At 50.6% G+C, this 26216-nt stretch overlaps 10 protein-coding genes across 12 annotated transcripts; 6 read left to right on the forward strand and 4 right to left on the reverse strand.

Annotated features, from left to right (window-relative positions):
* The first annotated feature begins 122 nt into the window (after positions 1-122).
* On the forward strand, positions 123-1733 carry sec13. Of its 2 annotated transcripts, XM_046088256.1 has the most exons (6): positions 123-292; positions 358-402; positions 498-613; positions 674-704; positions 799-1208; positions 1270-1733. In XM_046088256.1, the coding sequence occupies exons 1-6, from the start codon at positions 290-292 to the stop codon at positions 1592-1594; spliced, it is 930 nt and encodes a 309-aa protein (XP_045944226.1). In that variant the 5' UTR covers positions 123-289; the 3' UTR covers positions 1595-1733. The 2 variants fall into 2 exon arrangements, with proteins under 2 accessions (XP_045944226.1, XP_045944227.1); XM_046088257.1 differs by having other exon boundaries at positions 123-402.
* Positions 1734-2218: 485 nt separating this feature from the next.
* On the reverse strand, positions 2219-3217 carry LDX57_006546 (uncharacterized protein; the record flags this gene model as incomplete). The annotated part of the gene is made up of 1 exon (XM_046088258.1): positions 2219-3217. The coding sequence occupies one exon, from the start codon at positions 3215-3217 to the stop codon at positions 2219-2221; it is 999 nt and encodes a 332-aa protein (XP_045944228.1).
* Positions 3218-3429: 212 nt separating this feature from the next.
* Positions 3430-3982, reverse strand: LDX57_006547 (uncharacterized protein; the record flags this gene model as incomplete). The annotated part of the gene is made up of 2 exons (XM_046088259.1): positions 3430-3730; positions 3798-3982. 2 exons carry the CDS (start codon positions 3980-3982, stop codon positions 3430-3432), a joined length of 486 nt encoding a protein of 161 aa, XP_045944229.1.
* Positions 3983-4263: 281 nt separating this feature from the next.
* On the reverse strand, positions 4264-7040 carry GCN20. 2 transcript variants are annotated; one of them, XM_046088260.1, is made up of 7 exons: positions 6234-7040; positions 6078-6158; positions 5713-6016; positions 5483-5656; positions 5343-5429; positions 4818-5286; positions 4264-4740 (listed from the first exon to the last, which is right to left on the reverse strand). In XM_046088260.1, the coding sequence occupies exons 1-7, from the start codon at positions 6882-6884 to the stop codon at positions 4389-4391; spliced, it is 2118 nt and encodes a 705-aa protein (XP_045944230.1). In that variant the 5' UTR covers positions 6885-7040; the 3' UTR covers positions 4264-4388. The 2 variants fall into 2 exon arrangements, with proteins under 2 accessions (XP_045944230.1, XP_045944231.1); XM_046088261.1 differs by having other exon boundaries at positions 5713-6158.
* Positions 7041-7758: 718 nt separating this feature from the next.
* On the forward strand, positions 7759-8977 carry LDX57_006549 (uncharacterized protein). Its single transcript, XM_046088262.1, has one exon. The coding sequence runs from the start codon at positions 7903-7905 to the stop codon at positions 8479-8481; it is 579 nt and encodes a 192-aa protein (XP_045944232.1). The 5' UTR covers positions 7759-7902; the 3' UTR covers positions 8482-8977.
* Positions 8978-9567: 590 nt separating this feature from the next.
* LDX57_006550 (uncharacterized protein) lies at positions 9568-14026 on the forward strand. Its single transcript, XM_046088263.1, has 2 exons — positions 9568-10118; positions 10272-14026. Exons 1-2 carry the CDS (start codon positions 10101-10103, stop codon positions 13296-13298), a joined length of 3045 nt encoding a protein of 1014 aa, XP_045944233.1. The 5' UTR covers positions 9568-10100; the 3' UTR covers positions 13299-14026.
* A 1924-nt stretch (positions 14027-15950) lies between these two features.
* On the forward strand, positions 15951-17597 carry LDX57_006551 (uncharacterized protein; the record flags this gene model as incomplete). Its single annotated transcript, XM_046088264.1, has 2 exons — positions 15951-17293; positions 17354-17597. 2 exons carry the CDS (start codon positions 15951-15953, stop codon positions 17595-17597), a joined length of 1587 nt encoding a protein of 528 aa, XP_045944234.1.
* Positions 17598-19435: 1838 nt separating this feature from the next.
* LDX57_006552 (uncharacterized protein) lies at positions 19436-20044 on the reverse strand (the record flags this gene model as incomplete). The annotated part of the gene is made up of 1 exon (XM_046088265.1): positions 19436-20044. The coding sequence occupies one exon, from the start codon at positions 20042-20044 to the stop codon at positions 19436-19438; it is 609 nt and encodes a 202-aa protein (XP_045944235.1).
* A 118-nt stretch (positions 20045-20162) lies between these two features.
* On the forward strand, positions 20163-20720 carry LDX57_006553 (uncharacterized protein; the record flags this gene model as incomplete). The annotated part of the gene is made up of 1 exon (XM_046088266.1): positions 20163-20720. One exon carries the CDS (start codon positions 20163-20165, stop codon positions 20718-20720), a length of 558 nt encoding a protein of 185 aa, XP_045944236.1.
* Positions 20721-23556: 2836 nt separating this feature from the next.
* Positions 23557-25875, forward strand: phoC (putative cyclin dependent kinase inhibitor Pho81; the record flags this gene model as incomplete). Its single annotated transcript, XM_046088267.1, has 1 exon — positions 23557-25875. The coding sequence occupies one exon, from the start codon at positions 23557-23559 to the stop codon at positions 25873-25875; it is 2319 nt and encodes a 772-aa protein (XP_045944237.1).
* Between the last annotated feature and the right edge of the window lie 341 nt (positions 25876-26216).

Raw genomic sequence — 26216 nt, forward strand, 5'->3', positions numbered from 1 at the left:
GGTAAATCGACCGAAGCCGACCGAGGTCTATCTCACGTGCCAGGCATGACCCAACGTGACCGGACCGATAAGATAAGATTGCGCTAACGAAACAGACAAGCTGGCGGTGTTTTGCCGCTGCTCGTTGCCTGCCTGTCCGTTCCTCTTCGATCACCACCGCCTGCTTCAATCATTCCACTCCATTGCACAAGAGCAACTTGGGCTTGTGGGCTGCATCCTCTCTGTTTACTTGCTCAGACTTTGCTATCTTCTATTTCCACCCCCAAGGAGGTCCTCCAATTGGGCAAACATGGTGCGGCTCTCCTTTCAATTGGCTGTCAGCGCTGGATTGTTAACCTTTCCCCTCGAGGTCGATAGGCGGCTGCTCAGGTCATCTCGAATTCTGGACATGATGATATGATTGTATGTTAAGGTCTTGCCTATATACTTACCTCCGACGTCAATCATACGCCCCGATGCACCGATCCCCCTTTTACTGATTTGACCATCTGGTATAGCACGATGCTGGTCTGGATTATTACGGTCGACGATTGGCAACATGCTCGTCGGATAAGACAATAAAGATATTCGAAATTGAAGGCGAGACGCACCGACTAATTGAAACACTGAAAGGGTGAGCCTCATTTCGCCATGTGTGTCTTCCCCCTCCAGTCGCTGACCTTGAGTGAACCAGACACGAAGGTGCTGTGTGGTGTGTCGCATGGGTGCGCAATCCCTTACTCCTTTTTATATCCGGCTCGACGGCCTTCTACAGCGGTGCAAGCATTTACTGATTGAACTTCCCGTCGCATTCTGCAGGCCCACCCTAAATTCGGCACTATCCTGGCTTCTTCTTCGTACGATGGAAAGGTGCTCATCTGGCGCGAACAGCATCAAAACTCGACTTCCCCTGTGGCCGGCAGCTCCTGGACCAAAGTTTTTGACTTCTCTCTCCATACCGCGTCGGTGAACATGGTCTCCTGGGCTCCCCACGAGAGCGGATGCTTGCTTGCTTGCGCTTCCTCGGACGGCCACGTCAGTGTTCTGGAATTCCGCGATAACAGCTGGACTCACCAGATCTTCCACGCTCATGGAATGGGTGTGAATTCGATCAGCTGGGCCCCTGCGACGTCTCCTGGCAGCTTGATCAGCTCAAATCCCGGACCCGGCCAGCAGCGGAGATTTGTCACTGGCGGTAGTGATAACCTACTCAAGATCTGGGACTACAGGTACGTGTACCAAGCCAGTTTCCCCCCGTATTTTCCGCGCTGATGAGCATCCTCTTTGCAGCCCGGAAACAAAAAGCTACAACCTCACTCAGACCTTGGAGGGTCACTCGGACTGGGTTCGAGACGTTGCTTGGTCGCCGAGTATCCTGTCCAAATCCTACATCGCATCCGCTTCGCAAGACAAAACCGTTCGGATCTGGACTTCCGACGCATCAAACCCGGGCCAGTGGACTAGCCAGCAACTCGAGTTTGACACTGTCCTCTGGAGAGTCAGCTGGAGCCCCAGCGGAAATATTCTTGCCGTAGGCGGAGGCGACAATAAGGTTAGCTTGTGGAAAGAGAACCTCAAGGGACAATGGGAGAAGGTAAAGGACATTGAGGAGTAGACTTTTTTTGCTCTTTTCTCTTTAGTTTCATTCCCGATCATGCTATGTGTCTTCAAAAATAAGAATTGCCCTTTCGAAAGCCATTTTTCATGTTCAAGATAGGGGTGGTCTAGCTTGTATGAATAATTCCGTATCCTCCAAGGCGCCGCGTTCTCTTGCAAAGCATATGGTGGTGTATGTTGACAGACTCCTGCGGCCACCGATAGAATAGCAAAGGGCCCAGGTGTCTGGAGGGGGGCCGGCAATTATTCAGGATTTAACTGTGCGGCATGAGCCACAAGCCTATATATGCCGTTTAAATATGGATAAACATAACAGGACCTTTGCTGGCGGTCGAGGATATTTATATATATATATATATATTTATATACAAGATCAACTAACTTGGCTTTGGTCCGAGATGACGGTGGACAAAGTAAGTTTGATTTAGATATCCGAGGTGAAATGAATTATAAGGGGGTGGGAGGGCTAATTTCTTCAGGGATGTCGAGATGATACTGAGCAGGAGCATTCCCACCGACCACATGCTGGGACCAAGCCTCCCGGGATCGTAATCAACAAGTACATTGGGAGACCTTTGACCGATTCAATCGGCATATATTTCAATCCATGATACTGTGCATCTCACCTCGACGGAGTGTCTTGAGTCCTGGGAAGATCTTTATCTAGCCCCCAGCCGGCAGCAAGGAGCCATTTGACCTCCTCGAGACTAAGACCATTGAGTTCAGGGTAGATTGACCACACGCAGAACCAGCCCATGATACATATGACTGCGTAGACTGCGAATGTCCAACCAGGAGAGAGAAGCTCCATCATAGGCAGAAAGGTAAGTCCGACAACAAAATTTGAACCCCAGTTTGTCGCCGTGGCAATTGAAGACCCAAGTGAGCGAACATTGAGAGGGAAGAGTTCAGATTGCTGCCAAGGAACATTGCCGAGCCCAAATGCGTAAGATGCTGTGTATACTGTAAAGCAAAGAAGGACCACCATTGGTAGCAAGGAACCAGCCTGGGCAGCAATATTGCTGTCTGTTCTTGCTTGGAGGTCGGACATTTTCGGCAGTTCCAGAGAAGGAAACGCTAATGCGCAGGCAAGAAGAGAAATTATCATGAAGGGAATGGAATAGAGGAGGATGCGGCGCCTGCCAATCCGATCAATGAAGACAAACGCGAGCATTGTGAAAACAAAGTTGGTCATGGCCACTGATAGTGCAGCGAGTGTGGGTGAAGAGAATGAAAGAAGGGAGAATATAGTTGCCGAAAAATACATCAGACTGTTGAATCCGCATAGCTGTTGTAATCCTTGCAGCATCATGGCGATAGTTAGTGCTCTCCGGTTTCCAGGTGTGAGAAAGAGATCACGGGCACGCTGCGTCATGCTGTGCATCCAAGGCGAGCGAATTTGAGGCGCATCGTTGTAGATATTCAGCTCCTCTTCTTGTTCAGCTATTTCCCGTTGTATATCATGCAGAACCTGCTTCGCGACGCGTTCTCTGTATGGGTGGTCTTGATATACCTTCATTAAAGAGCGTATAGCATTGGTTTCGAGCCCAGCTTGCGCTGACCAGCGTGGGGTTTCTGGTAGCACAAGTACGATTCCAAGCTGCAGCACTGCGGGTACCATTCCGAGTCCGACAATCCAACGCCAGCCTCCAGGTACAGATGAGAACAGCCAGCCAATGATATAGGCTATGACTTGCCCCCCGGTGATCAATAGGCAGAGGATCGTAACTAGTCGTCCTCGGGCATGCGGTGGTGCCAGTTCAGATATATACCTGTAGAAAGAACCGGTCAGGGCATATTCCTTCCATCTAGAGGATGCACAAGGGCCCAAACCTACAATGGAGTCACCAAGCTAGCACCGCCGACAGCCAAGCCAACAATGCTCCTCCCAATTATCATGCCCGATACTTCGCTGGTAGCGGCCTGTAACAATGCACCGAGCGCGAACAGTGCATCTGCAACCAGTATGACTTTCCGACGGCCGAGCCTGTCGGCCATGACTCCTGCAACCGGGCTTGCAATCAATGCAAATAAGCTCGTGCAAGACGTGATCAGGCTTTTGTCCAACGTATTAAGGGGGCGATGAGATAGATCGGAGTGAATGGACACGAGAGTGGACGAAATAACCCCGGTGCTTTAATGATATAAATGTCAGCTACCTAAGTAAAATTGCAGCTTCAACTGGTGACGGTGACACTTACTCATATCCAAACAAAAGTCCACTAATCCCGGCTGAAAATGTTAAGATCCAGATGAACCAGCCTCCCGAGTATCCTAGCTCCAAATCCGGGGTATGGATATCGTCATCATGTTGATGCGAATGGCTAGTGACAGCATCGTTCGAGAGCAAGGGGGCATTCGCGTCCGAAGGATCATGTTCCGTCATGATTTTAAGGTTCCTCTGCTTCTATCACAACATCCGCGCTCATTCCATCCCCTCAGACAGTTGAACAGGGACACGTGGCAATTGAGTTTCAGAAAGACAGGAACATCCACAAAAGAAGACAAACAAGAACCAACACAGACAAGCATGTAGAGTCGGACGGGAGCCGGGGAAAGTACAGAGTACTACAGAAGATGGTACGGGATAGATAAGGATAACCGATAGACGTCCAGCCCGGGGCGGTGGCGCTTGGCAGTCCACCCACGGGACCGACCCACTTAACCTACTCCGTACAACAGATTATACTGAGATTCATGCGTGATGAAATGAAGTGATGAGGTATTTCACATTGACCACCAGCCTAAGGGCTTATTCCAGAGATAGATATAACGACCAAGGAACGGTCTGATTAGTGGGCTACCGCAACACCAGCTTCATTGGCCTGCGCACTGATCTTTTTCTTGTAGGCATTGACAGTGCCATCGAATTTCTCCACCGTGCCGTTGTCACACACCCAGAGACTAGTGCAGACATTCTGCAGCATCGTCACGTCGTGAGACACCATGACAACACCTCCTTCAAAGTTCTGTAAAGCTTCGGACAATGCGTCCATACCTTCGATATCAAGGTGATTGGACGGTTCGTCGAGCACGAGAATATGAGGGTTCGTCAAGGACAAGCAGGCGAAAGCGACACGAGATTTTTGACCTCCGGACAGGAGTTCCATTCGCTGGAGACCTGTCATGCCAGTGATACCGAAGCTAATCAAAGGAAAGCCAAACGTTAGTCGCCCTTCAACCAGGTACGATTTATATCAGGGGATGGGTCTCAAACGTACGCGCCCAGATGTCTCCGGTAGTCCTCATCCGTCTTTCCAGGGTATGTCTTTGCCATGAAGCTCACCGCACTAGTAGTGAGATCCAACGCATCCACGTGATGCTGGGCGAAGAATCCAACTCGCAGCCTAGCATTTTGCGAGATAAGACCAGAGGTGGGTTGGAGCTGGTTTGTGAGGAGCTTCAACACAGTTGTCTTACCGGCACCGTTAGGTCCAACAATGCCGATACGGGAATCAAGCTGAACGTCAAGGTCAACATTCTTAAGAAGGGGGCGGTCTTTGGTATATCCAAAGGCAACCTCGGACATCTGCACAATGGGAGGAGATAGTTTCTCGACCTCTGGGAATTTGAAATGAACCACATAATCGGCCTCGGGGGCTTCCAAGACGGGCATCTTCTCGAGCTTTTTGATTCTCGATTGTGCCTCGGACGACTTGGCCGCGTTGTACCTGAATTTGTCGATAAACGCTAAATTGAAGTTGTCAGTCTGCTTGAACAATTGATTGATATATGGGGTACCGCACCTTGCAGGTGTGCCCGTTCAGCCATCTGCTTCTCGTATTCACGCTTCGCATTCTTCTTCCTCTCCTCCTTCGTCGCATAGAAGGAATCTGTGAAAGTAGTTAGCTCGGGTCTATCGACACCATGACCGCAGGAAACTCACCGAAATTGGCGCCCTTGTAGTAATCGAGTCTCTCGGAGTGCTGATGCATGATATCTGTAGCAACCTCGTTCAAGAAGGCTCGATCGTGCGAAACCACCAGCACGGTGCTAGGATAAGACTGGAGATAATTGGACAAGAACGTAATGGACGGAACATCCAACATGTTGGACGGTTCTGTACAGAGTTAGGCGTTTCCAGTAAGGACATGAATAGGTGAAAAGAAGGCCTACCATCCAGCAGAAGTAAGTCTGGTTCGCAGAACAAAGCTCGGGCGAGAGCCAATCTCATACGCCAACCACCAGAGAAGGTCTTCGTCGCAAATTGCTGTCTTTCAGGCGAGAAACCAAGACCCGCCAAGATACTGGCCGCACGAGACTCTGCTTTGTCCGACTCCATCTCTGCAAGCTTGGAATGAATATCACTCAGGGTGATATCAAGGCCCTCTCTCTCATGATCCAGTCTGGCTGCATCTTTCGAGGTGTCTGCCATTGAGGATCTTTCCGCTTCGAGGGAAGCCAGCTGTTTCGAGATTTTCTGTGGTAGAAGGTTAACACGCATATGCAGGCAAAGTCGATAACAGAGATGGGATACTAACATCTTGATCGGCCAGCAGGCGTTTGCGCCACACGTCGGCATCCAATACTGCTTGGATGGCAGGGGTATCATCGCCCATGATCTAAATTAACAAGGTCGACGTTCAGTTATGGGCTCGTTGGAGAGAGACATTGGGGGAGGGAAACAAGTGACCTACTTCTTGCTCGACGTGAAGAATTGATATATGGCTAGGAACAGCCACCTCTCTGCGGCTCAACGCCCGCAGAAGGGTACTTTTACCGATACCGTTTTGACCCACGAGACCATACCGACGCCCATAGGCCAGAGTAAGAGAGGCATCAGTTAGGATACGGAGGCCACCGACAGAAATATCGATACTGTCGACCTTGATATCCTTGCTCTTGGCCTGTGAGTCGGAACCCAACTGGAGAGGATTGACAGCCATAAAGAATTCTTCGTAGGACATGGTACTGTCCGGTTGGTTCAGAAGACGTGACGATTCATACTGCACGGTCTTCATTTGTTTCTTCTCCTGCTTGGCACGAATCTTACGTTCTGCCTTCTCGAGCTTCTTTCGGTCTACACGAGACTCCACCTTCCTAGAGTTGGCGGACTCCAGGTCCACATTACCTCCAGCAAGGCCTAGAGTCGAGGAAACGTTCCTCTGGGAGCCAACGTTGATGGCCTGATCCAACTTTTTGGCAGTGAATGGCATCTGCCGGCGCTCCCCGTCGACGTCATCAGAAGCGCTCAGCGAAGATATGAACTTCTCCACTAGGTTTCTAATAGAGCTTTCATTCTGGGGTGAGAAATCTCCCGAGGCGGAAAGCAAAAGCTCGGTAACCATATCAGCAGCTTCCGATATAGGGGACGGAGCGTTAGCGTCCTCGACGTAAGCCTTCGAGGCATGGGTCAAATATCCCTATAATCAATTAGGCCAAACTCATGATCAAAAATTATTATATGCATATGTATCACCCGGGCCCTTACCACAGAATACTCTGAGATCACATGGTCAAGACCAGGAATCTGTGACTGGAGTTCCGCCTCCATTTTTAAAGAGGTATCTAGGTGGCACGGGCTCTAAGAGATGGCAGAACGGTTAGGGAGGGGAAATAGGGAAAAAAAATTGTGTGCAATAATTGTTTAGCTCACAAGAGACAGTATACTGACAAAGCAGCGCTCTTTACTAGCTGTTGCACAGCCTAATTTCTCTAAAGGGCACCAACTTACCAAGACAGAGAGAGAGTCGCGGGTTTGTGGAGTTCAAGCGGTAAAAATGGTTTAGATGCCTGAGGTTAGTAATTGTCAGGTTTGCACTCGCCAGCCGAACGGTTCTTCTTGTAACTATCCCTTCCGATCAAACTCATTGCCTGTAGACCCATTGTTGACTATGTATTGGCGCTACCATCTTCTTTCTTCCATTCATTTTATCTTGCTAATTCTTTTGCGCCAAAATCCCCAAAGCAACTTGGGCTAGTAGAATTCAATCGTGTGTGTACAATTTTTATGTACACAGTTAGATCTCGCTGAGTAAGGGAGGGGACGATTTTGCCGCTCACGACCGCCACAGCTGTTCTCCTCGCAACTACTCATACTCAGTTGGTTACCAGATAATGGATTTAAGCTCGAAGCTGTTAGCTGTGTAGTACCGCTACGGAGTATATACACGGTTGGTTAGGTTCGGACTTCAGAATTAAGGGCAGATAGTAGGTACTAGCTGTTAGTCCGGCGTACTCCGTAAATCTCTTAAATTATGACGATGATCCGATCTAGCAGACAAAGAATGCGGGCCCCTACGATCACGTGAGAGGGGCGGTGAACGTGTTGGCCTTGCTTGACGTGGCTTGCGGAAGAAATTCTGGATGGCCGACAAGTCCAATTCTGACCTCCCGGGTAGGCTTCAAGTTTCAAGGTTTTACCGATCTGTGGAGTTGACTGGACGAGAGACCCCGGTCCAAAACATGACCGAGAGACTTGCAGTTGCAGCAGCAGTCCACGTTCTCCTCCAAGAAATCGGATCGATCACAGGAGATCGACCCCGGGCGCTGCCAATCACGAGCGTCCTACAGCATCAACGACACACTCCGGACGAGACAAACGGTTGGCACAATGGGCAACCGCCCGAGAGCGAGTGGGTAATCGGAATCCGGTCCCCTGTCGTCATCTTTTGGGGGGCGCGGGAATTGGTTCCAAGGACCCAACCCGAAGCATGGGAAGCTAATGACCAACTAAATTGGATAAACCCTCGCAAAGCTTGGAAACTGGAGCATCCCGGCCGTTCCCTCGACGGCGATTCCTTGGAACGCGCGGTTGCCATGATTTATGATAGATTAACGAATATCTTGTTTGGCAGGCTGCCTACAGAGCACGGTTCTGATTCTGATTCTGCTCCTGGTTTATTTATTTACCGAGTAACCAGTAACCAGGGAGTAACTAACTAGCTCGCTAGTTAGTAGTAACCTAGGGAGGATTCTCAGCCAGCCCGGTCTGCAGATGCTGACTATCAAGTGGGGGATCGGGCCAGCCGCGTTTCAGCCAGCGCTTAGCTGTCCAGCGACGGATTACGGAGGGCAATCGAATCGAAGACGATAGTTTAGACGGCCGGAGGGGCCAGGGCGGGTTCTAGAATTTAAATTATCCTCGATAATGACTGGTAACCGGTAAGGGTTCATTCTACCTAGTAGGTCATATCTATCCCCGTATCCCTTGAGAGGAGGATCTATCATTCTGTTTATCAAACGATGACGATGAATCTTACAGTCTTACATAACCTCAGCCAGCACCCGTTCGGCAATCCGATCATCTCCAGGGGATCGTGCACACTAAGTCATTTAGTATGGCCGGATTTTAAAGTGCGAGATTGTGATGGTTCTGGGATTATCTCCCTTCGCTCTCTTTCTCCCTTTTTTCCCTCCCTTGTTCCTTATCAATAATTCTAAAAGAAACTAGAAGGGAAAAAAAAAAGGGAGAGAGAACCTCCCCCTAGGGAGTCCTGCCATAGTTACTCCCCAAGAATATCTACACCGACCTACGAACCCGCCTTCTGTACATAATAATAACGATACTAATATTGTAGTCCTGTTATATCTCCGTCCGTCGTGCTTCCAGAAGCCTCACTTCGACTGTTGCGTATCCATACGGAGTAGAGCTAGAACCTTGTTGTACTCAAGGAGCATTTATCCTCCATTTCCTTACCTCTTCCTCTTCATCTAATTTCCCTCGTACCTTGCGGTGGTGTGCTGGGGGTGGGAACCTCCTAGCGTGACCCATTCATTCCTCTCCAGTTAGTTTTTAGTCTAGTTTAGTTCCGACTCGAACCAGACGAACATCGCCCGTGGGAAGGAAAAGAAGGTGGCCGCCGCGTCCCACTCGCTCGCTCTTCTCGCTCTCTCTCTGGCTGGCCTTGCTTGGATCGATGACCTCCTCGTCTTATTATTTTTATTATTGTTGTTGTTGTTGTTTTTATTGTTGTCTTTCTGCTGCTTGCTCTGCATAGCTAAACTCGCAGCAGTCAGTCAGTCTTCCTTTTTTCCGTCTGCGACTGTCAGTCCGAGCTTCAGTCGCCGTTGTAGTCGTTTCTTTTCTTCTTCTTTTCTTACCTTTTTCTTTTTTTCGTGTTCTTTTTCTACTTTTGTAATCCGGTCTCCCTGTCTTTTCCTCCTTCCCCAGCCCTTGACTACATTCCTTTCGGTCTTCCCTCGACCTTCCCCATTCCTTCGGTGTCCTCTAAACACCCTTCCCTCATCCTCCCCCTCACCTGCAGAACAACCATTCACGCAATTTCGCATCGCGCTTGTTATTGAAGACAAACCCACATTGCCCCCCGTGCATTCTATTCTTTGCTTCGCTTTGCTCTACTCTGCTCGGTGTCTTTCTTTATCCGTGGTCCTTTCGCGAAGCATCAAATCTAAGCATTTGCAAGTCGCATTTATCTAGATGTGGCGAGCCAGCTAATTTTCCTTGTGCATCATAATGCAGATGGGATGCCAGTTACCTGTATTATCGATGTTGCTAATCTAAGCTTCATGGTGCTTTGTTATTATTCCCGGCGCCTATAAAGATGGAGCATGTGTCAACGGTGAGTGTCCCTAACGATTTCTGTCCATCTGTGGTCTCAAAGGGCTAGAGGAGAGGGCAAAGAACATAACATGGCCTTTGAGGGCCCGGGTCTGCTCTGCTCTAGTGGTCGCTTTGGTACGTGATAGTCCGCGGAACTGACAAAGATTCTCAGCTATGTGCAACTAGCACTGTTGGTATTGCAGCAGCCGGCCTTGCTCTCGGTCGCGTCGACCGAGATCCCCCCAAGCTCGGACGATTTCGGAAAAAAACCTCCCCTCTGCATAATCAATGCGCGCATACAATAGACTCGCCCGAATCTCCGTCATCTAATAATGTACGCCCGATATCTCTTCAACCTGCGGTGGCGACGGAAGATCCCTCCGAGATCCCTAAGTCCAGCCCCGGAAAATCGAATGGCACGCCCAATGAAGACCACCCTGGATCTATGATTTCGCGGAGGAAATCTTCTCTTGCAGGGATACTATTACGTCGCCGCGGTCAAACCTTGTCAAATCCACCGCTGCGCATCGTGGAGGATTCCTCACCGGCCTCCCATAGCCGGCGACCGTCCTCGTCCTGGATGCGACGCCTATCATTTCAACCTGAGAACCGTTATTCTTACCAACCCCCTCATTCTCCATCAATAAACGGCCCTGCGAGCCCAGGGCTCGGTTCTTCCGGCCAGCGTCGAGCGCCGAATAAACTTGTTAAGCGACCTCCATCACAGCACGCCATTCCTCTCTTCCCCCACGCCCCTCCTTCCCCATCTGCATCTGCACTACGCAGACCGGCGACGAGCTATCAACGGCGCGAGACTGGGGGACACAAGGCGACTCAAAGTCTGTGCTTCGAGCCCGGTTTGGCACCCGATTCTGCAAGCCAGGCTCCGGTCGGACTCTCTACAGACAATGGGGGTTGGCGGCCATATTTGAACGCGGACCCTACCGTGCTGTCTGACAGACCGATTCGCAGATTCTCAACCACAACAAAACCCAAGGACCAAGGTCTACGGCGAATTATCCCTCGAGCGGACACTTTTCCGGCTTTGCTCCTGGCGACTTCTCTGATCAACAAGGAACATAAACAGAGTACTCGCCACGAGGAATCTGCCCATAGCTCCCCAGTCGAGTTTCGCAACCCATTCAAGCCCACCCAAACTATATCTTCGGAATCGGAAACGCATTCCTCGGCAGAGACCAAAGGTCGTCAACTGTCGTTGGCTGGTGAAACAGATCCTAAAGCGTCAGCACCAAGCCCGCGACTCGTGGACGGCTCGGCACTTAATAATGGCTCTCTCGCGCATCCCAAACGCAGAGCGATCTCTTCCCCTCTACCCAACCTATCCAAACTGGAAGGAGCCCCCTTCCCTGCTCAACGATCGAGACGGAATATAACTGACCCAACCGTCTTCGATCGTCCCCACCATTCTTCCCGGGTGGAAGCCTTCCTGCCACTAACCTCGGGAGTCATGGCGCCACGAAACAAAACAATTCCCCGTTCTCGTGCCAATACAGGTCACTCTCAAGACATCGGACAATATCCGCTTCCATCAGACACGATAGCTTTGTCGAGTTTGTATGGGTCTATGCGTCTTCGTTCTAAGCGACATTCGATCGCTGCCTCCGATCCCGCCTCCACGGTTATCGGATCTGATGATACCCGTATCTTCACATCTGGTGACGAAGACGACACGGATTTTTTGAGTGACACCGCTTTCGACTCCATTCGCACGCATCTTACGACTAATAGTACCGCTGGTCTCCAGGCGCCCCGGATTGAAGCCATCTTTGACCAGGGTACACCGTCATACTGCAGAAATTCGGAGTCAGGCAAACCCGGCGATTCCCATCAAACCAGCAGTCGTAATCCCCAAGCCATGAAAAACGGCCCTCATGATCTCGGTGAAGATGTAGCTTCCATTCGCTTCTCTACCCAAGGTATCCGAGAGGCTGATGGCCTGGGGGATGGCGATAGCAAGATTTCCTTTCCATCCGACCTTACTGACGATGAGGATGCTCTCAGCCTTGTCGCTGCGTTACCCGGGGAAGCAGGGGAGCAGATTCTACAACCTTGCGATTCGCCAAGAAGAGCAGCATTCCCTCTGCGGATCGCCGGAACAAATGCGCGGGACTTGACTCACGAGTCTCTGGAAGCTTATCCGAGAGTAAACATATTTGACTGGTCCGAACAGCCAAAAAACGATCGTGAAGCTCCAGGGTCCGATGGTCGACCACGTACCGTTCACGGCAAACACGGGCCTGAGGCTCGGGGAAGCCGTCCCCACGGGCGGAAGGCGCCAAGCACGTTGCATCTACGAAGTCAAAGTGTTCCCGTGTCAAGGGAGCCCCCGACGACTAATGAATCACGTCAAACATCCGGCAAATTTGGAACTTGGGGCCTGGGGAGTAAAGGGGTAAGCGAGGATTGGGATAGTGACTTCGAGTTCGAAGATGCGGACGACAGCACCGCCAGCGAGGGTATTAAGCCGAATAGGAATCCCGATGTTCCGCAGCGTGGTATGCTAGTGCCCCAGGCGATAATGGACCGGCAAGCGAGTCTCCATGGGCAATTTGGACAGGTGCAAGAGTTGACCCTGTTGGTTGAAGAACTCAAGCGCCTTCGGCATCAAGCTAGCTTTCTCGGTATCGTCCGTGGCCCGTCGAGTGAGTTATGGAAGGAAGCAGAGGGTATAGTCGACCTTGCCACACTTGATGATGAGGACGCGAATCCTTCCCCTCCCGGATCGCCCTCTTCTCTTACCTTCAGTTTCGATGATTCCGAGGGCGAATCCTCAACAAATGACACCTTCAAGCGGGCGAGTGGAGAGTCCTGGCAGCCTTCTTTTTCAGAGCACTCAAACTCCATTCACTCTCACGCGGCGGATGATAAGGAAATCCCCGCCAAGGCCAATTCCGTGTTAGATTTGATCTATCGACAACGAGTGTCCCCGGACCCGGCTTTGAACGAAGCTCAATTGCCCAAATCCAAAAAGCTCCCCTTCGATACGCAGTCTCTCCGCGACCTCGTCATCCGCGCCGGCGTTGTCACTCGTGCTTTGAAAGATGTGATCCGCAAAGCAGAAGGGGTTGCTATCGACCCCAACGAGATCATACACACACCCAACCCGCCATTCAGTCGGATCTTCAAGAAACCCTCCAGTGAGCAGTTGTCGAACTTTAGGACTCGCTGTGCTGCTTGAAGCCGCTCCACCCCCGCCTCAATTTTCCATTGTGAACTAACGACGATTTCATTCGTGTCCACATCCTTCTTATTTCCTCTGTATTCTACAAATACCTAACCGCCCTGCACTGGTTGGTGTCTGGGTGTACGAGATGACCTGAGAAACCAAAAAAAGCCCACGTTCTCATGGACTTCCCTCCTTTCACTTCTTTTCCCGCATATTTTTCCTTATTGTCTTTATTGCCATTGTTGGGAAGCTGTTGCTAATGAATCTGGTTGTCAGAAAAGAATTCTGTTTTGTACAGGTGCAATTGTTGGTGTATATTCTCTTTATGACTTGTGTTTGCATACTTTGGCGGTTCTTGTGTGAGCATTACAATGTTTGGCGATCTTTGTCGCTCTTCTTTCCTTTTTCTTTCTGTTTTACAGTCATGCCCTCCCCGGCTAGTCTTTGCACTCGGCTGGTGGGCAATGGTGTGGCCATGCGCTATTATCTTGCATTTGGAAGAGAACAGCACATGGGACATCGGCGTGCACTGCAGCATGAGCATTGATGGGTCAACTGATATGACTTTAAGCCCAGTAACGCATAGAGGAGACTAATATGATGAGAAATTTTCCATGACGCGTTAGGTCAACTGTTTTTTCCCTTTCTAATCGACACGACGTTGGTTCATATACGGCCAGATTGTGTAGTCAGTACGGAGTAGATCCTGGGTATGTAACTACATCCATGTGAGCCACGTCGTATCACCATTTTATATTTCCTGAATTCCTGATGGATTGTTCTATATCTACCGCGGAAGTCGTCTACCCCAAACAACCAGGGCCTGTCCCTTGCCATTGAGTGATCACTACTGATTACGGAATAAGGTATCAACTTGTTAGTACTACGCAAGCGGCGTACTCAGTAAGGAGGTACTGTAAGTCTGTAACCACGGGAGTACGATACTTGGTAAGTGTCTTACCCGGTCCCTTGCACCCCACCAACTAACCAACTAAACCGATGGTCCGACAATGGCAGATTACGGATTGGATGGGGGCCATGCGGGTTCCTGACACTAAAAGAGATTGACGCCCCACCTGCCGTGCCGGGTTTTTATTCAGGGGATGGCAGGTATCGCTGTACTCCAGAGATGTCGCCTTGCTTTTCGATGTCTTGATCTGCTACTCCCTGACTTGGATTGGTGCAGGGTACTACTGAGTGCTTCGTATCCGTATATTGATTGTTTCCCTAGGATGGGTGGAGTCGGCTGTTTACAACCCTGGATTTAGATTAATAGAAGAGGGCCTGAACCTACACCAAGGCCGTACCTGCATATGGTAGGTTCATACAATTCATGATTATTGGAACCTCTAGGTAGGTAAGCACAGCCCTGGCCGTTTAGACCATCGAGGGCAAGTATCTGCCACGCCATACTCCTTACCACTTAGTAGGACTAGGGGCTGAATCCTCCATAGCTAAATCCTATCGTCCTATCTAGGTTAAGGTGTCTACCACTCGACCGTATGCCCCCAATCTAGGCTTGTCAGGCCTCCCCACATCGAGTTACAACCATAACAGACCATCTAGACCGCTAAATCGCTGAATCGTTTGCTTATGTAGCCTAGGCTCCTAGCTCCTCTCCCTCCGTCTTCCCTCTCTCCCTCTCTCCTCTTCTCTTCCTCCCCCCATTTTTATCTCTCCTTTTCCTTTTTTTGTTTTATTTCATCACCACTCTTTACCTTCCTTTTGCTCTGTTTTCCCCCTTTCCGGCATCTGTTGTTTTTTTTTTATCTTCTGCTTTCAATTCTTTTTTGGTTTCTTCTTCATTTTTTTTTTCTTAAATTCCGTTCCATCTTTTATAGATTTTTTTCCAGGCCAAGCCGCTGCCATTCATTAGGGGAACTCAGGCATATATTCATTCTTTCAAATCGCAAGACCGCATATCAACTCAATTCCATCATTCCTTGACTAGCAGCCGTCGCTCTTTGATCCAGTCAACCGATAACATATCCAACTAATTATCTCCCGAAACAACTTGACAAGACCCTGCTTTCTCATCTTAAATGATCCTCAGGCATCAACATTCAGGGGTTGACTTTTTCCTTTCCGTTCGACTTCACTAGCAAATCCAGCGCTCGTCATATTCAAACTGTTTGGGCTCCATTGGAGTCTCCGACTCGCGATTCATTCGTAATCACAAGTCAGGACGATCATGCACCATCACCATCAACATCAGCAACTGCCACGCCATGGCATGCATATGGTTCGCCGCCGGGGTAGCATCCCTCACCTCCGACAACCAATTCTCCTGGGCCATGAAGCCCCGACCCTGGTAAAAAGGGAACCCATGCCTTCCACAGAAACCGGCAGCTCAAGTACACAGACCTGTGGATCAGGAGACAACTCTGGTAGCTGCGAAAAGCCCACCAGCACGACAACAACCACTACGTTACCCGTTGTCCTAGGAGCAGTGTATGTTACGGAATTACTTGACCTGCTCGTTTCCGCCTCCTTCTACCCCGCCGCGGCTGACCACCTAGCAGAGTTCCCATTGTGTGTGCCGTACTGGTTCTGATTTATCTCCACCGACGCAATGTTAAAAAGCTCAGGAGTGAAGATGCCAATGACAAGCATAAATCCCTCGATTTCGGATTGGATTTGGGGCCTACTGCGGGCGGAAAATCCATGCGCCAGACAGAAAAGCCAGATGCAGCATACAACCATGCCAAAGGAGTGTCGCTGGATATTGGGCCAAGTCCGTACCTGCTTCCCCCGGGCCTCCAGGGATCCAGGGAGTCTCTCCACTCTCTTTCAAGGACTATCGGCGTGGCGGATGACAAATACCGCTCTGCTACGTATGCCCCAGGTGACAGTGTATCAGTCAGGTCGCATCAAAGGGCCTTGCACGACGACGCCTCGAGCTTCGCAGGCTCGACTGGAAAAGGTGCCCTGGGCGAAGATATGAATCAGGGCCTGCTTCGAAACGCCCAGAGAATGTCCCGCTCATCTCCGCCGTTATACAATTCCCCCCCTGCCGATCATGGCACAATTGGTAATCATCCGGAACACGACCTTGGCTTCCAGTTGGACCTACCAAGAAGTCCAAGCCCCGTCCTCATCCCCGGTGCTCCAACAATCAATGAGCCAATGGACATTGCAGGCGGTGCCAAGAATACAACTGCCACTGGCTCAAGCTATGAGAACACCAACGCACAGACAACCTCAAACAACGAATCCGCTGGCTCGCATTCAGGCGATCTTGAGATCAATGGTGCGCTGAAGCCTTCTGTTCCAGCTGTGAATATCCATGGAGTTGCGGATACCCCGGGATTCGACCCCTCAGCCTCGAATGCACCTTCTGAGGACGTGGCCCGCTCTCAGCGTCTCAGCGTGGACCCTCGCCGAGAGACTCGCCGGATGACCCTCGGCCTTCGTCCATTGCCTCCGGAGGACCCCTCGGACAACCCCGAACAGCGCGCCAATCGGATCCGGTCTTTCTACAAGGAATATTTCGACGAGAGCAAGACTGGAAGGGAGACCACCTACTACGGAGATTTCGGCCCGGAAATGTACCATGACGATGGCTACATGTACGACTACGATCCAGTTCCCGCACCGTTTGCGGAGCCGGTGACTCGTCGCGCTATGACCCCACCGCCACGCGCGCCTCCGAGATTCCAAGGAGCAAGCAGGCATATGGCATCGGGTTCGGTCAGCGGCTTCAGTGAACGTTTTGGATCCCCGGGTCCTCGGGCCTTTTCTTCTGCCTCTAACCGGATGCCTGGTCCTCGCGCACCACGCAAGCCCGCTCCGCCTCCCGCTCCCCTTCAGATTCTGCCCACCCCACACATGTTAAACGATGATTCTATCCTGGGAGCCATTGATTATGCACCCGGAAAGAGCTTCAGAGACCAGAGGGATGGTCGGCCGGAGACCCCCCTAGGTGGGTTGCGGCCCTTCAGTCCCGGTATGCGAGCTCACACTCCGCTTGTCTCTGCGTTCAATGAGCTCTCGGCAATGCCAAGCCCGTAAGTGTTAAAAAGCCGATCCAAAAAGAAGGATGAAACCCAAGTACTGACAACCTCTAGACACGCATTGCGCAAATCGGGAACGTACGACAATTTGGACTTTGCTCCTCCGCCTCGCTTCAAGAATACAGAGACTGCAAGTGACGCCGGCAGCATCCACAGCAACCGGACTGGGGTTTCATCCACCCATTTGCATAATATTCGCACTGGTGCGTACCGTGTCAGCCGCCTACCCGCGGATACTGTAGGTACGAAGGATGACTTGAGGTCGAACCTTCGTCCGACCTGGGACTTGCGGCAGTAAATATACGTGTATCCATTTGAATTTTGCGTTTCCACTTCGATTCTTGATGTAATGATTGTTCTCTGTCACAATATATGTGGTAATTTGACACCGCATTACGATTCACCCTCTTGTTTTTATCTTACATACTGGCAGCCCTTTGAAGGAAGCCGAGTCAGATCCGCAATATCTTTTTTTCTTTTGGATCTCGTGGAGTACATGCACATAACATGATGGGGTTGGGGATTTATTTGTTATTATTTGATGTTTATTAGAATCTTTGAATTTCTTACCTGAAGGCGAATGCGTTTGCATAGCCTGGTGGCTTTTCCATCTACCGTAGGTAGGAAATAAGCTTCATATGGGCTTTGTGTTCCGGTCTCGCCTCTTGAAAGCCTCTCCGAAGTACTCCGTCGTTGGTCCTATCAACCGGGCAGTGCTGTCCGGTAATCATATTACACTTTGGTTTAATATAATTTTAGAAACCGAGGCCGTATTTGGTCCGTAATGCCCGTGATTGTCCTTTGGGGGTACTCTGTGCCAGTCTTCTGCACATCAAGTCAGAGTAAGTCTACTTATGATAGAATACCTGAATCAGATCGCCCAGGGGATTACATAACTATGACTATGAGGTCCTCGTACGCAGGCTTGCGCTTCTATAATTAACTATTGGTGGCAAAATCAACACGCCGGGATTTACTGGTACCGAATTTCTGTTTCCCACGGAATCTTCGTCCACTAGTTAGGGCTAACTAGGTGACGGCTGCTTATTTCTGTACGGAGTGAACACGAAAGGGCTAGATGTTCGAGAATTAATGCTCACTTGTTGGAGGTCCACAGCACATTGTAAAGGCTACAATAACTAACCTAATTCCATACCTACAAGACCTCGGGTAAATTGTATTGTAGATACAGTACCTAAGGTACCTTACCTTACCTGCTGTATGTACGGAGTACCCACGGAGTCCCCACGGTGTACCCATGGCTTGTATACCTTAGTGGTATCAGAATGACAGTACCTTACCGGCAGGCGTCTAGGCGTACCGTACCTGAGTGACGGATAAGGTACCTCTCCATACCTTTAGTTCCTAAGTTAGTGGTAAGTTTTTCCGCTTTCACTCACCATCCCCCCCACCCCTTTCCTGCTTGCAGGCCCTCTCAATAATACCTACTGTATGTACAATAGATACTACCGGCCGCTTTCGGTGGACTCGTAATTTGGGTAGGATTCGGCTGCCGCTCTCTTTCCATCTCCACTCTCGCCCTCTCTTTCTCGCTCTTCTTCTCTGGACCCATTTCCCCTTCAACTCTTACCTTCTTAGATTGCCTTGTGAATCTGTGAATATTGCATTCTGTTATCTCATGGCATCCTCTTTGGTTTGCGTAAGTTGCTTTCCTTGATCGATCCGCTCGGATGGAAGGATTTCCTTGACCTCTCCATCGATTTGTTGTTCTTCCCCCCCCCCTGACTCTTATCCACAGGCCGACCCTCGTCAAACCGGATTCTTTTTACGCGCTTAATCCCGCCTCTTCTACTGGAATGTTTCGGCGGCACTCTCCTTTGCGCGCAATCTTTTACAATAATTGACTCTCGTTCTCTCGGATTTTCTAACGCCTGAGGAACGTTCGATCCCTCGCTCAGTCCACTTTAATCAACATTCCGGCTCCAGCCGCACCGTTCGATATTAAGAGAACGTAGCGGACCCGTTTCGACTTAATTTACACCGTCCTTGCGGCGCCTTTTGCCTGCAACGCAGTGGAAGCGATTGAATATCATTCCACAAGGCTTTTTTAGTTGTCGGGACAAGTGAGCACCGGGCCAATCGTTCATGATGGCACAATCATCAGGTATAGTCAATTCATGCACGATTCCCCTTTGCCCCGGAGGCTAAATGTTTTCTAGTTGCAGTCCCGGCGCCGACGACAAACAACAATGATGCCGCCACGCCGACACAAGCCGACACAACGTCGGTACCGCCGGCTGAAACTTCTACGACCTCCCAGCCCGAACCTGAGCCAACAACCTCTTCAAACCCCCCAACGTCGTCAACGTCATCAACGTCGTCAAGCTCGTCCACATCCTCAAGCTCAAGCTCATCGAGCTCTACTACCACCCAACCGCAGCCGACAACCTCTAGCGACCCCCCTACTACATCCTCCACTGAAGAGTCTTCTACCAGCACCACTGAGGCTCCCACCACCTCCCCTGTCGTTACCTCGGTAATCACGGAGTCACCTACCGATGGGACCACAGGTCCACGCACTCTGACAATCACGTCAACCGCAACCTCTCTCCCAACTCTCTCCACAGGAGATTCAGCAGGCAGCGCGTCAGCCACGAGCGGGTCGTCGGCTACAGCATCGGCTACCAGTACGGCTGCAGCAGCCGGAGGCTCCGGGCTTTCGGCCAGTGGCACAATAGCTGTTGCCGTCGTCGTACCAGTTGTTTCCGTTGCCCTGATTATCATCGCCGCCTTGTACTTCTGGAGGAAATGGAAGGGAAAGAAGGCAGCCGAAGAGGAACGACGGAAGGAGGTGGAGGAATACGGCTTCAATCCGAACAACGACCCGACGCTTCCACCTGTAATGGGTGGCAGTGCCTACGAGCCTAAAGACGACACTTCCGGATACAGAGGCTGGGGAACGACTTCTGCGGGTCGCAAAGCGTCGACAAATCTATCTAGTAGCGCTGGAGTCGGATTGGCTATGTCTGAAGCTGGAAGCGCGCCTGGTTACCACCATGCCGCCACCCCGAGTGACGGAACTATACAGTATTCTGAAGGGCAGGCTGCTGCAGAGACCGAGCCAATTGGGGTTCTAGGCGCAGCACCGGTGGCGGCAGCCAATAACCGAAATACAGACATCCATCGCGGTCCCTCGAACGCCTCATCAGCGTATTCTGCAGCAAACCGGTCGGAGGCCTCGGAGGAGAGCCACATGTCTGCAACTCATCACAATGGCGCGTTCTATGATGACAATCCCTATTACAATGACATGCAACCGCAGTATGGGGCGTATGGCGATGGTCCTTATAGCGGCAACCAACCTGTGATCCGAGACGTCCAGGCACGGCGCAATACACGCATTGAAAACCCGGCTGTATTCCCCCGGCAAGGAAACGCTGGTATTGCCCAGAACTTTTAAGGACAGCCGGAAGGTCTATTCTGATATACATTCATCGGAGCTGTCGCCCGGGAATGGAACCAAGCCTATCTTGTTTGTGGCACATCATGCGAAACTCGAGCTCCCTTCTCGCCCAGGTCGGTTGAACATCGCTTACCGATCTCTGAATGGTTTTTGTTCGGCTTGAACCACCGGGCACTAACCGTGACCTTTTTTTCAGTCGTTTACACTCTCGTTCTCGAATCATACGCGCCTTCTTTTTTTTTCCGTTCCATTTTTCTTTCGTCTCATCTTGGATATCTTTATCTTGGATATCTTCTTCTTTTCTTTTTGTCGCCGTTGACTTGAGGTTTCCGTTGTGTTTGATGTACCGAGAGTCCTGATCTATTTACTTGCTATTGTATATTCCACTGCGCGTTGTTGTTAAGTACCTTGATATATCCCCCGTTTTCTTCTCACCTTCTCTCGATTCTTTCGTTTTCGATGGTTTGCTTGTATATTGATGACTCTTCTGACCTGCCAATGGCAGACTGGAAGTGTTCTTTTTTTTCTCTCACTTTCGTCTTCATTCTTCCTCTCAACCTTTGTCCTTTCTTTCTCTTCTTCTTCTCCTTTTTTTCTTTTCCTTTTTCTGACATAATTGTTCTTAAGTTTGGTCCATGGTCCTTAACGCGACATTGGATTGTTTGTTTTGGCTGGGACTGGATAACTTGTGGTACCAAGGGTATATTGCTCGCATTTCCAACTGTTGATAATCGAGTTCCGCTGCTCGGCGGCGATCCGGCTCGGCTCTGTACGTCTAGAGATCGGACAATACCATATATGGGTCCTGCAAATACTGTACGATTTACTCCGTAGTGTAGCGCATCTCCACCGGAGTCGCAGATAATCTCCGCGGACCGGGCTGGGCGGTCAAGTTGATGGGTGACTAAGCCTAGTTGGCTGGCCCGGGGAAAAACGTGGGCAGATGGAAGGCGGTGATTGGCGGCAGACGAACAAGTCAAGCTCCCCACTTGGCACCGACCCTGGTCAAGTTCAACTGGACTACGAACTACTACCTCCTCCATACTACCACCTACTCCCTCGCCGTTTGCCTTAGTCCAACGAACTAGACCACCTGCCATAAGTCCTTTTCGCTGACATGGACTTGAATGCCCCGACACGAGTCCCATCCCCTTGCGTGTCTGCCGAATAGTCGTTTTCACTTTCTTCGGAAGTCGCCTTCGAGTTACCCGCATCGATTTCTTTTCTATCTTGCCTTCCTCTCCCCCTCCTTCGTCCAGGCTGACCCAAAAAGGTGCCCCGCACTCTGGAGTCTTCAATTCGTCCAAACATCATTTGCAGCTGTCTGTCTCCCTTGACCATCACCATTCACTCCAGTCCTGCTTCTCCCTCCTGTGAACGAGGGGCTTTTCTGCCACACATGCTCTTCTTTCCTGCATCTAACCTCTAAATTCCCGGAAAAGGTCCGTGGCTTTTGGATTGATCCTGTACGACGAAAGTACTACAAACCTATCCCTACGGTTAATAAATACCACCTATTGCTATTCCACCCCTTCAGTGGCTATTAACGTGCCCCACATCGGGCTGCTTCGCTTTCTATATAAGTGTTGAAGCACCCCCTGTCCCGTCCTGTTGAGCTCAAGGAGGGGCAGGTGCCGTTTTCTTTTACATCTTGCTTCTCTGCCCCTTGCTTGCAAATTCGCCGGCCGCGGTGTCTCCTGCGCTTCCGAACGATCCCCCTCTTCTTGCTCAGATCCCAGACGGGTGGTGATCCTTTCTTTTCCTTCCCCTTCTCTCTCTTTTTCTCTTGCTTCTCAACGCAGGTGTATCGGGTGTATCTAGGTGTCCAATCAGGTCATAATGTAGGTGCACCTCTAAGCTCTGCGGTCTCACTCCCCCCGCCGGAGAACTGCCTTGAGTAACCATTAGCGGAGAATTGGTCCGCTCCTGGTTCTCCTGACGTCTCGTGCTAAATCATTGCGGATGCAGGAAGTTTGGCAAGCAAATCCAGCGCAGGCAGCTCGATCTCCCCGAATATGCCGCCAGTTTTGTGAACTACAAGGCTCTAAAGAAGGTCCGTCGACCTGGACTCTGCGAAACTTCGTCCTTCTTAGCTAATGCTTCGGCGGCAGCTTATAAAACAACTTAGCGCAACTCCGAGGATTCCAGCGCAAAACAGTGCAGATGTTTCTAGGGATGTGCCCGAAGCGCAGGCGGCCCTTCGCGCCAACAAAGAGGTTTTTTTCTTTAGGCTGGTATGCAATAACTCCCTGCTTCTTGAGAATTAGGAAGCACCGTTGACCTGACGGATAAAACAATAGGAGCGCGAGATAGAGAAAGTCAATGCTTTCTATTTGCAGAAAGAAGCCGAGGTCTGCTATTTCCACATCCATCATTCGGCCCAACAAAACTGATCAAGGGTCCCAGTTCTCCTTGCGATTGAAAACACTTATCGACAAGAAACGGGTCATTCAGTCACGGGCAGCAACACATTCCAAAGCACCGGCGAATTATGTTGCCCTCTTTGAAGGGTTCCAGCAATTCGATGGAGACCTGAACAAGTTACAAGTGGGTTCTCATATCAAGTCTATTTCTTCATATACTAATGTTTACTGTTTTCTATTAAAAGCAATTCGTTGAGATTAACGAGACTGCCATGTCAAAAATTCTAAAAAAGGTTGGTGCTGGATGGTGGTACGGATGTTATATACCAGAGGTAGCTGACAAGATGATTAGTGGGACAAAACTTCAAAGGTCCGAATTCTTCCATCGAGCTCTCCGGGAGATGAATATCTACGATTGGTCGTGCCAGTTTTGCTTACACACTCTTATCTTTATATCTCAATAGTCTCGCATGAAGGAACTGTATCTACACCGAGCCGTGGAGGTACAACCGTGCTTCAACCGCGACGTTCTACGTGATCTAGCTGACCGGGCCACGACCGCGCGTTTGGAACTCGAGGCATGGGCGGAAGGCGAAAACATCCAGTTTGATACAAGTCGGCCCATTGATCGAGCCGGAGCTGTCCAGCCGTTCGGGTCCGATGAAGAGGACCTGGATCTCCAAATCCTGCAGTCTGCCACCGCGGGCAATCTACAGACATTGCGCGAATGGACTGCCAAATTGCAGGCTTCCCCTGATGCCCGAGATCGCGCAACTCGCACATTCCTGGCTGCCATCAACGAATTTTCGGACGACGTGCTTGCAGTTCTCCTTGAAAGTGGCCTAGTCGACATCTACGCAGAAGACGACATCAACGAGCGCAATTGCCTACATGAGGCGGCTATTTCGGGGCGAGAATTTGTGTTTAAGGCGGGTCTAGCAGCCGACGTCGACGTCTCTAGATCTGATGTCTACGGCAGAATACCTTTACATTACGCCTGTATGCATGGCCGCGTCGAAATGGCTCGTGAGCTGCTTGCGGCGGGTCCTCACACCGTCGACATTATGGACCATGACAATTTTACCCCTCTGATCCACAGCATCGTGAAAAATCATCTCGCATGTGCTGAACAGCTATTGCACAACAATGCCCGCATCGATCCAGCCTCCGAATCTGACCACATTCCGTTGAATTTGGCTTGCCAGCATGGGTCGCTTCCGATAGTGAAAATGCTTCTCGAGAGAAACGCCCAATTATTGCCAGATGCGGAGGGCCTTTATCCTCAACACATGGTTGCACGTGCCTCACAGTCGCCGCAATTACTATTAATGCTCAAGCAACACGGCGCGGACCTCAACCAGCGCGACAAGCTGTACCAGTGGACGCCGCTCTTTCACGCCGCCAGTGAGGGCTGTGTTGGCTGCCTACGTACCCTCCTAGAGACTGGTGTCGATGCTGACGCAGTGGACGAAAAGGGTCTGGCGGCCATGTACTATGCAGCATGGGAAGGCCACCTGGAGTGCATGCTCCTTCTTTGGTCCCGTCGTACCGATCTCCAGTCACCGCGCAAACCCTTCGGCGTTCTAGATGGCTTGCAATTACACGAACCAGGCTTCACCGGAGACTCGCACATGGATGACCCGGCGGCTCTTGACAATGTCGAAACAGTAGACGGGATTCCCGATCTGTCTCTGCCACCACCCATCATACCTTTAAGACGCTACGGCCATAACTTCCTGGACAAAAAGGTTTTCATACAAATTCTTTTCGACCCCGGCAGTTCGGGCTCGATCTCTTTTGATCAAGCTGGCCGCCACCCCGCCGCCCGATTAACTATCTCATCGAAACTGTCTGATTTGATTCCACGCACCATCATGCTGCCGATTCAGGAAGATTCGCGGCTAATATCATTCCAAGTGGATAACTTGGAGACCTTCTCCGTTGATTTCGAGATATTCCCTACCTTTGGTTCGAAGGTGATTGCCAAAACTGTTGCGCTCCCAGCAGTTTTCAGAGCCGAGCATTCTAGCATGGGGTCTTGCTGCTTGCCACTTTTTGATCCGCGACTACGGTCAATCGGGCAGTTACGGTTCGGTTTCCAGGTCATCAAACCCTATCATGGCGACCCGTTGGAGATCACACATTTTGCCACATACTGGAAGGCGACGAGTGCCATTGACTCAGAACACAATGGTCTAGTAACCGGGTCCAGCCTTTCGGGAGACCACATCCAACTTTTTGTACAGCTCACCAGGGATAGAGTCCCCGTCCTTCATCCTCGTTTCACAATTGATCACCACGGCGTTGGTATCCCCATCTGCCATCTCACTTACGCTCAGTTCCAGGCCGTAGGCGCCGAGTTAGGTGTCAAGCGGGCGGATATCGTGCAATACTTGCAGGATTGTGCCGTTGATGATCTGCCGCAAACGCACCGCCTGCTCGCTTCCTCGTTCCTTTCTCTGCAGGAGGTGCTTCAGCATTTGCCCCTGAGCATCAATGTTAATTTGTCTATCCTTTACCCCTCGGTCGCCGAGGGAGAGGCACTGAATATGACGTCATTACCAGATGTCAACACTTTCGCAGATGCTATCCTGACCGAAGTCTTCGATCATGCCCGTATTGCTCGGGAGCAGAATCCCGATTTCATGCGTTCGGTGGTGTTCACATCCTACAATTCGAATATTTGCATTGCTTTGAATTGGAAACAACCAAACTGTAAGTCATACTCCCTGGGAATCGGAGTCAGGGAACTGGAAGCGGAATGGGCTTTTGCTAACGCAGGCACCTGAAAGATCCCGTCCTTCTTTGCAACGATCTGGGGCAAATTCGGGATTTGGCTCGTGATGTTGGATCATTGCCAGGAATTGATAGCAGTGGGCGTGCGTCAATGTCTATAAAAGAATCGGCAAGAATTGCACAGGGCAACAATTTCATGGGATTGATATGCCGGTCTAGTCTCCTGGTGCGTACCCTCCTCCTCAGTCCTTCCAGTCGCATTTTCTGTGATGAAGCGGAGGTGAATCGGGAACAGTATACTAATGTGTGATCCATCGGGTGCTGTAGAATGTTGTACCGGCTCTGGTAGAGACGATCAAGGAGCTTGGCCTAGTGCTTGTGGCCGACACTTCTG

The sequence above is a fragment of the Aspergillus melleus genome, assembly GCF_016097325.1.
Source record: "Aspergillus melleus strain CBS 546.65 chromosome Unknown contig3, whole genome shotgun sequence".
NCBI lineage: Eukaryota > Fungi > Ascomycota > Eurotiomycetes > Eurotiales > Aspergillaceae > Aspergillus > Aspergillus melleus.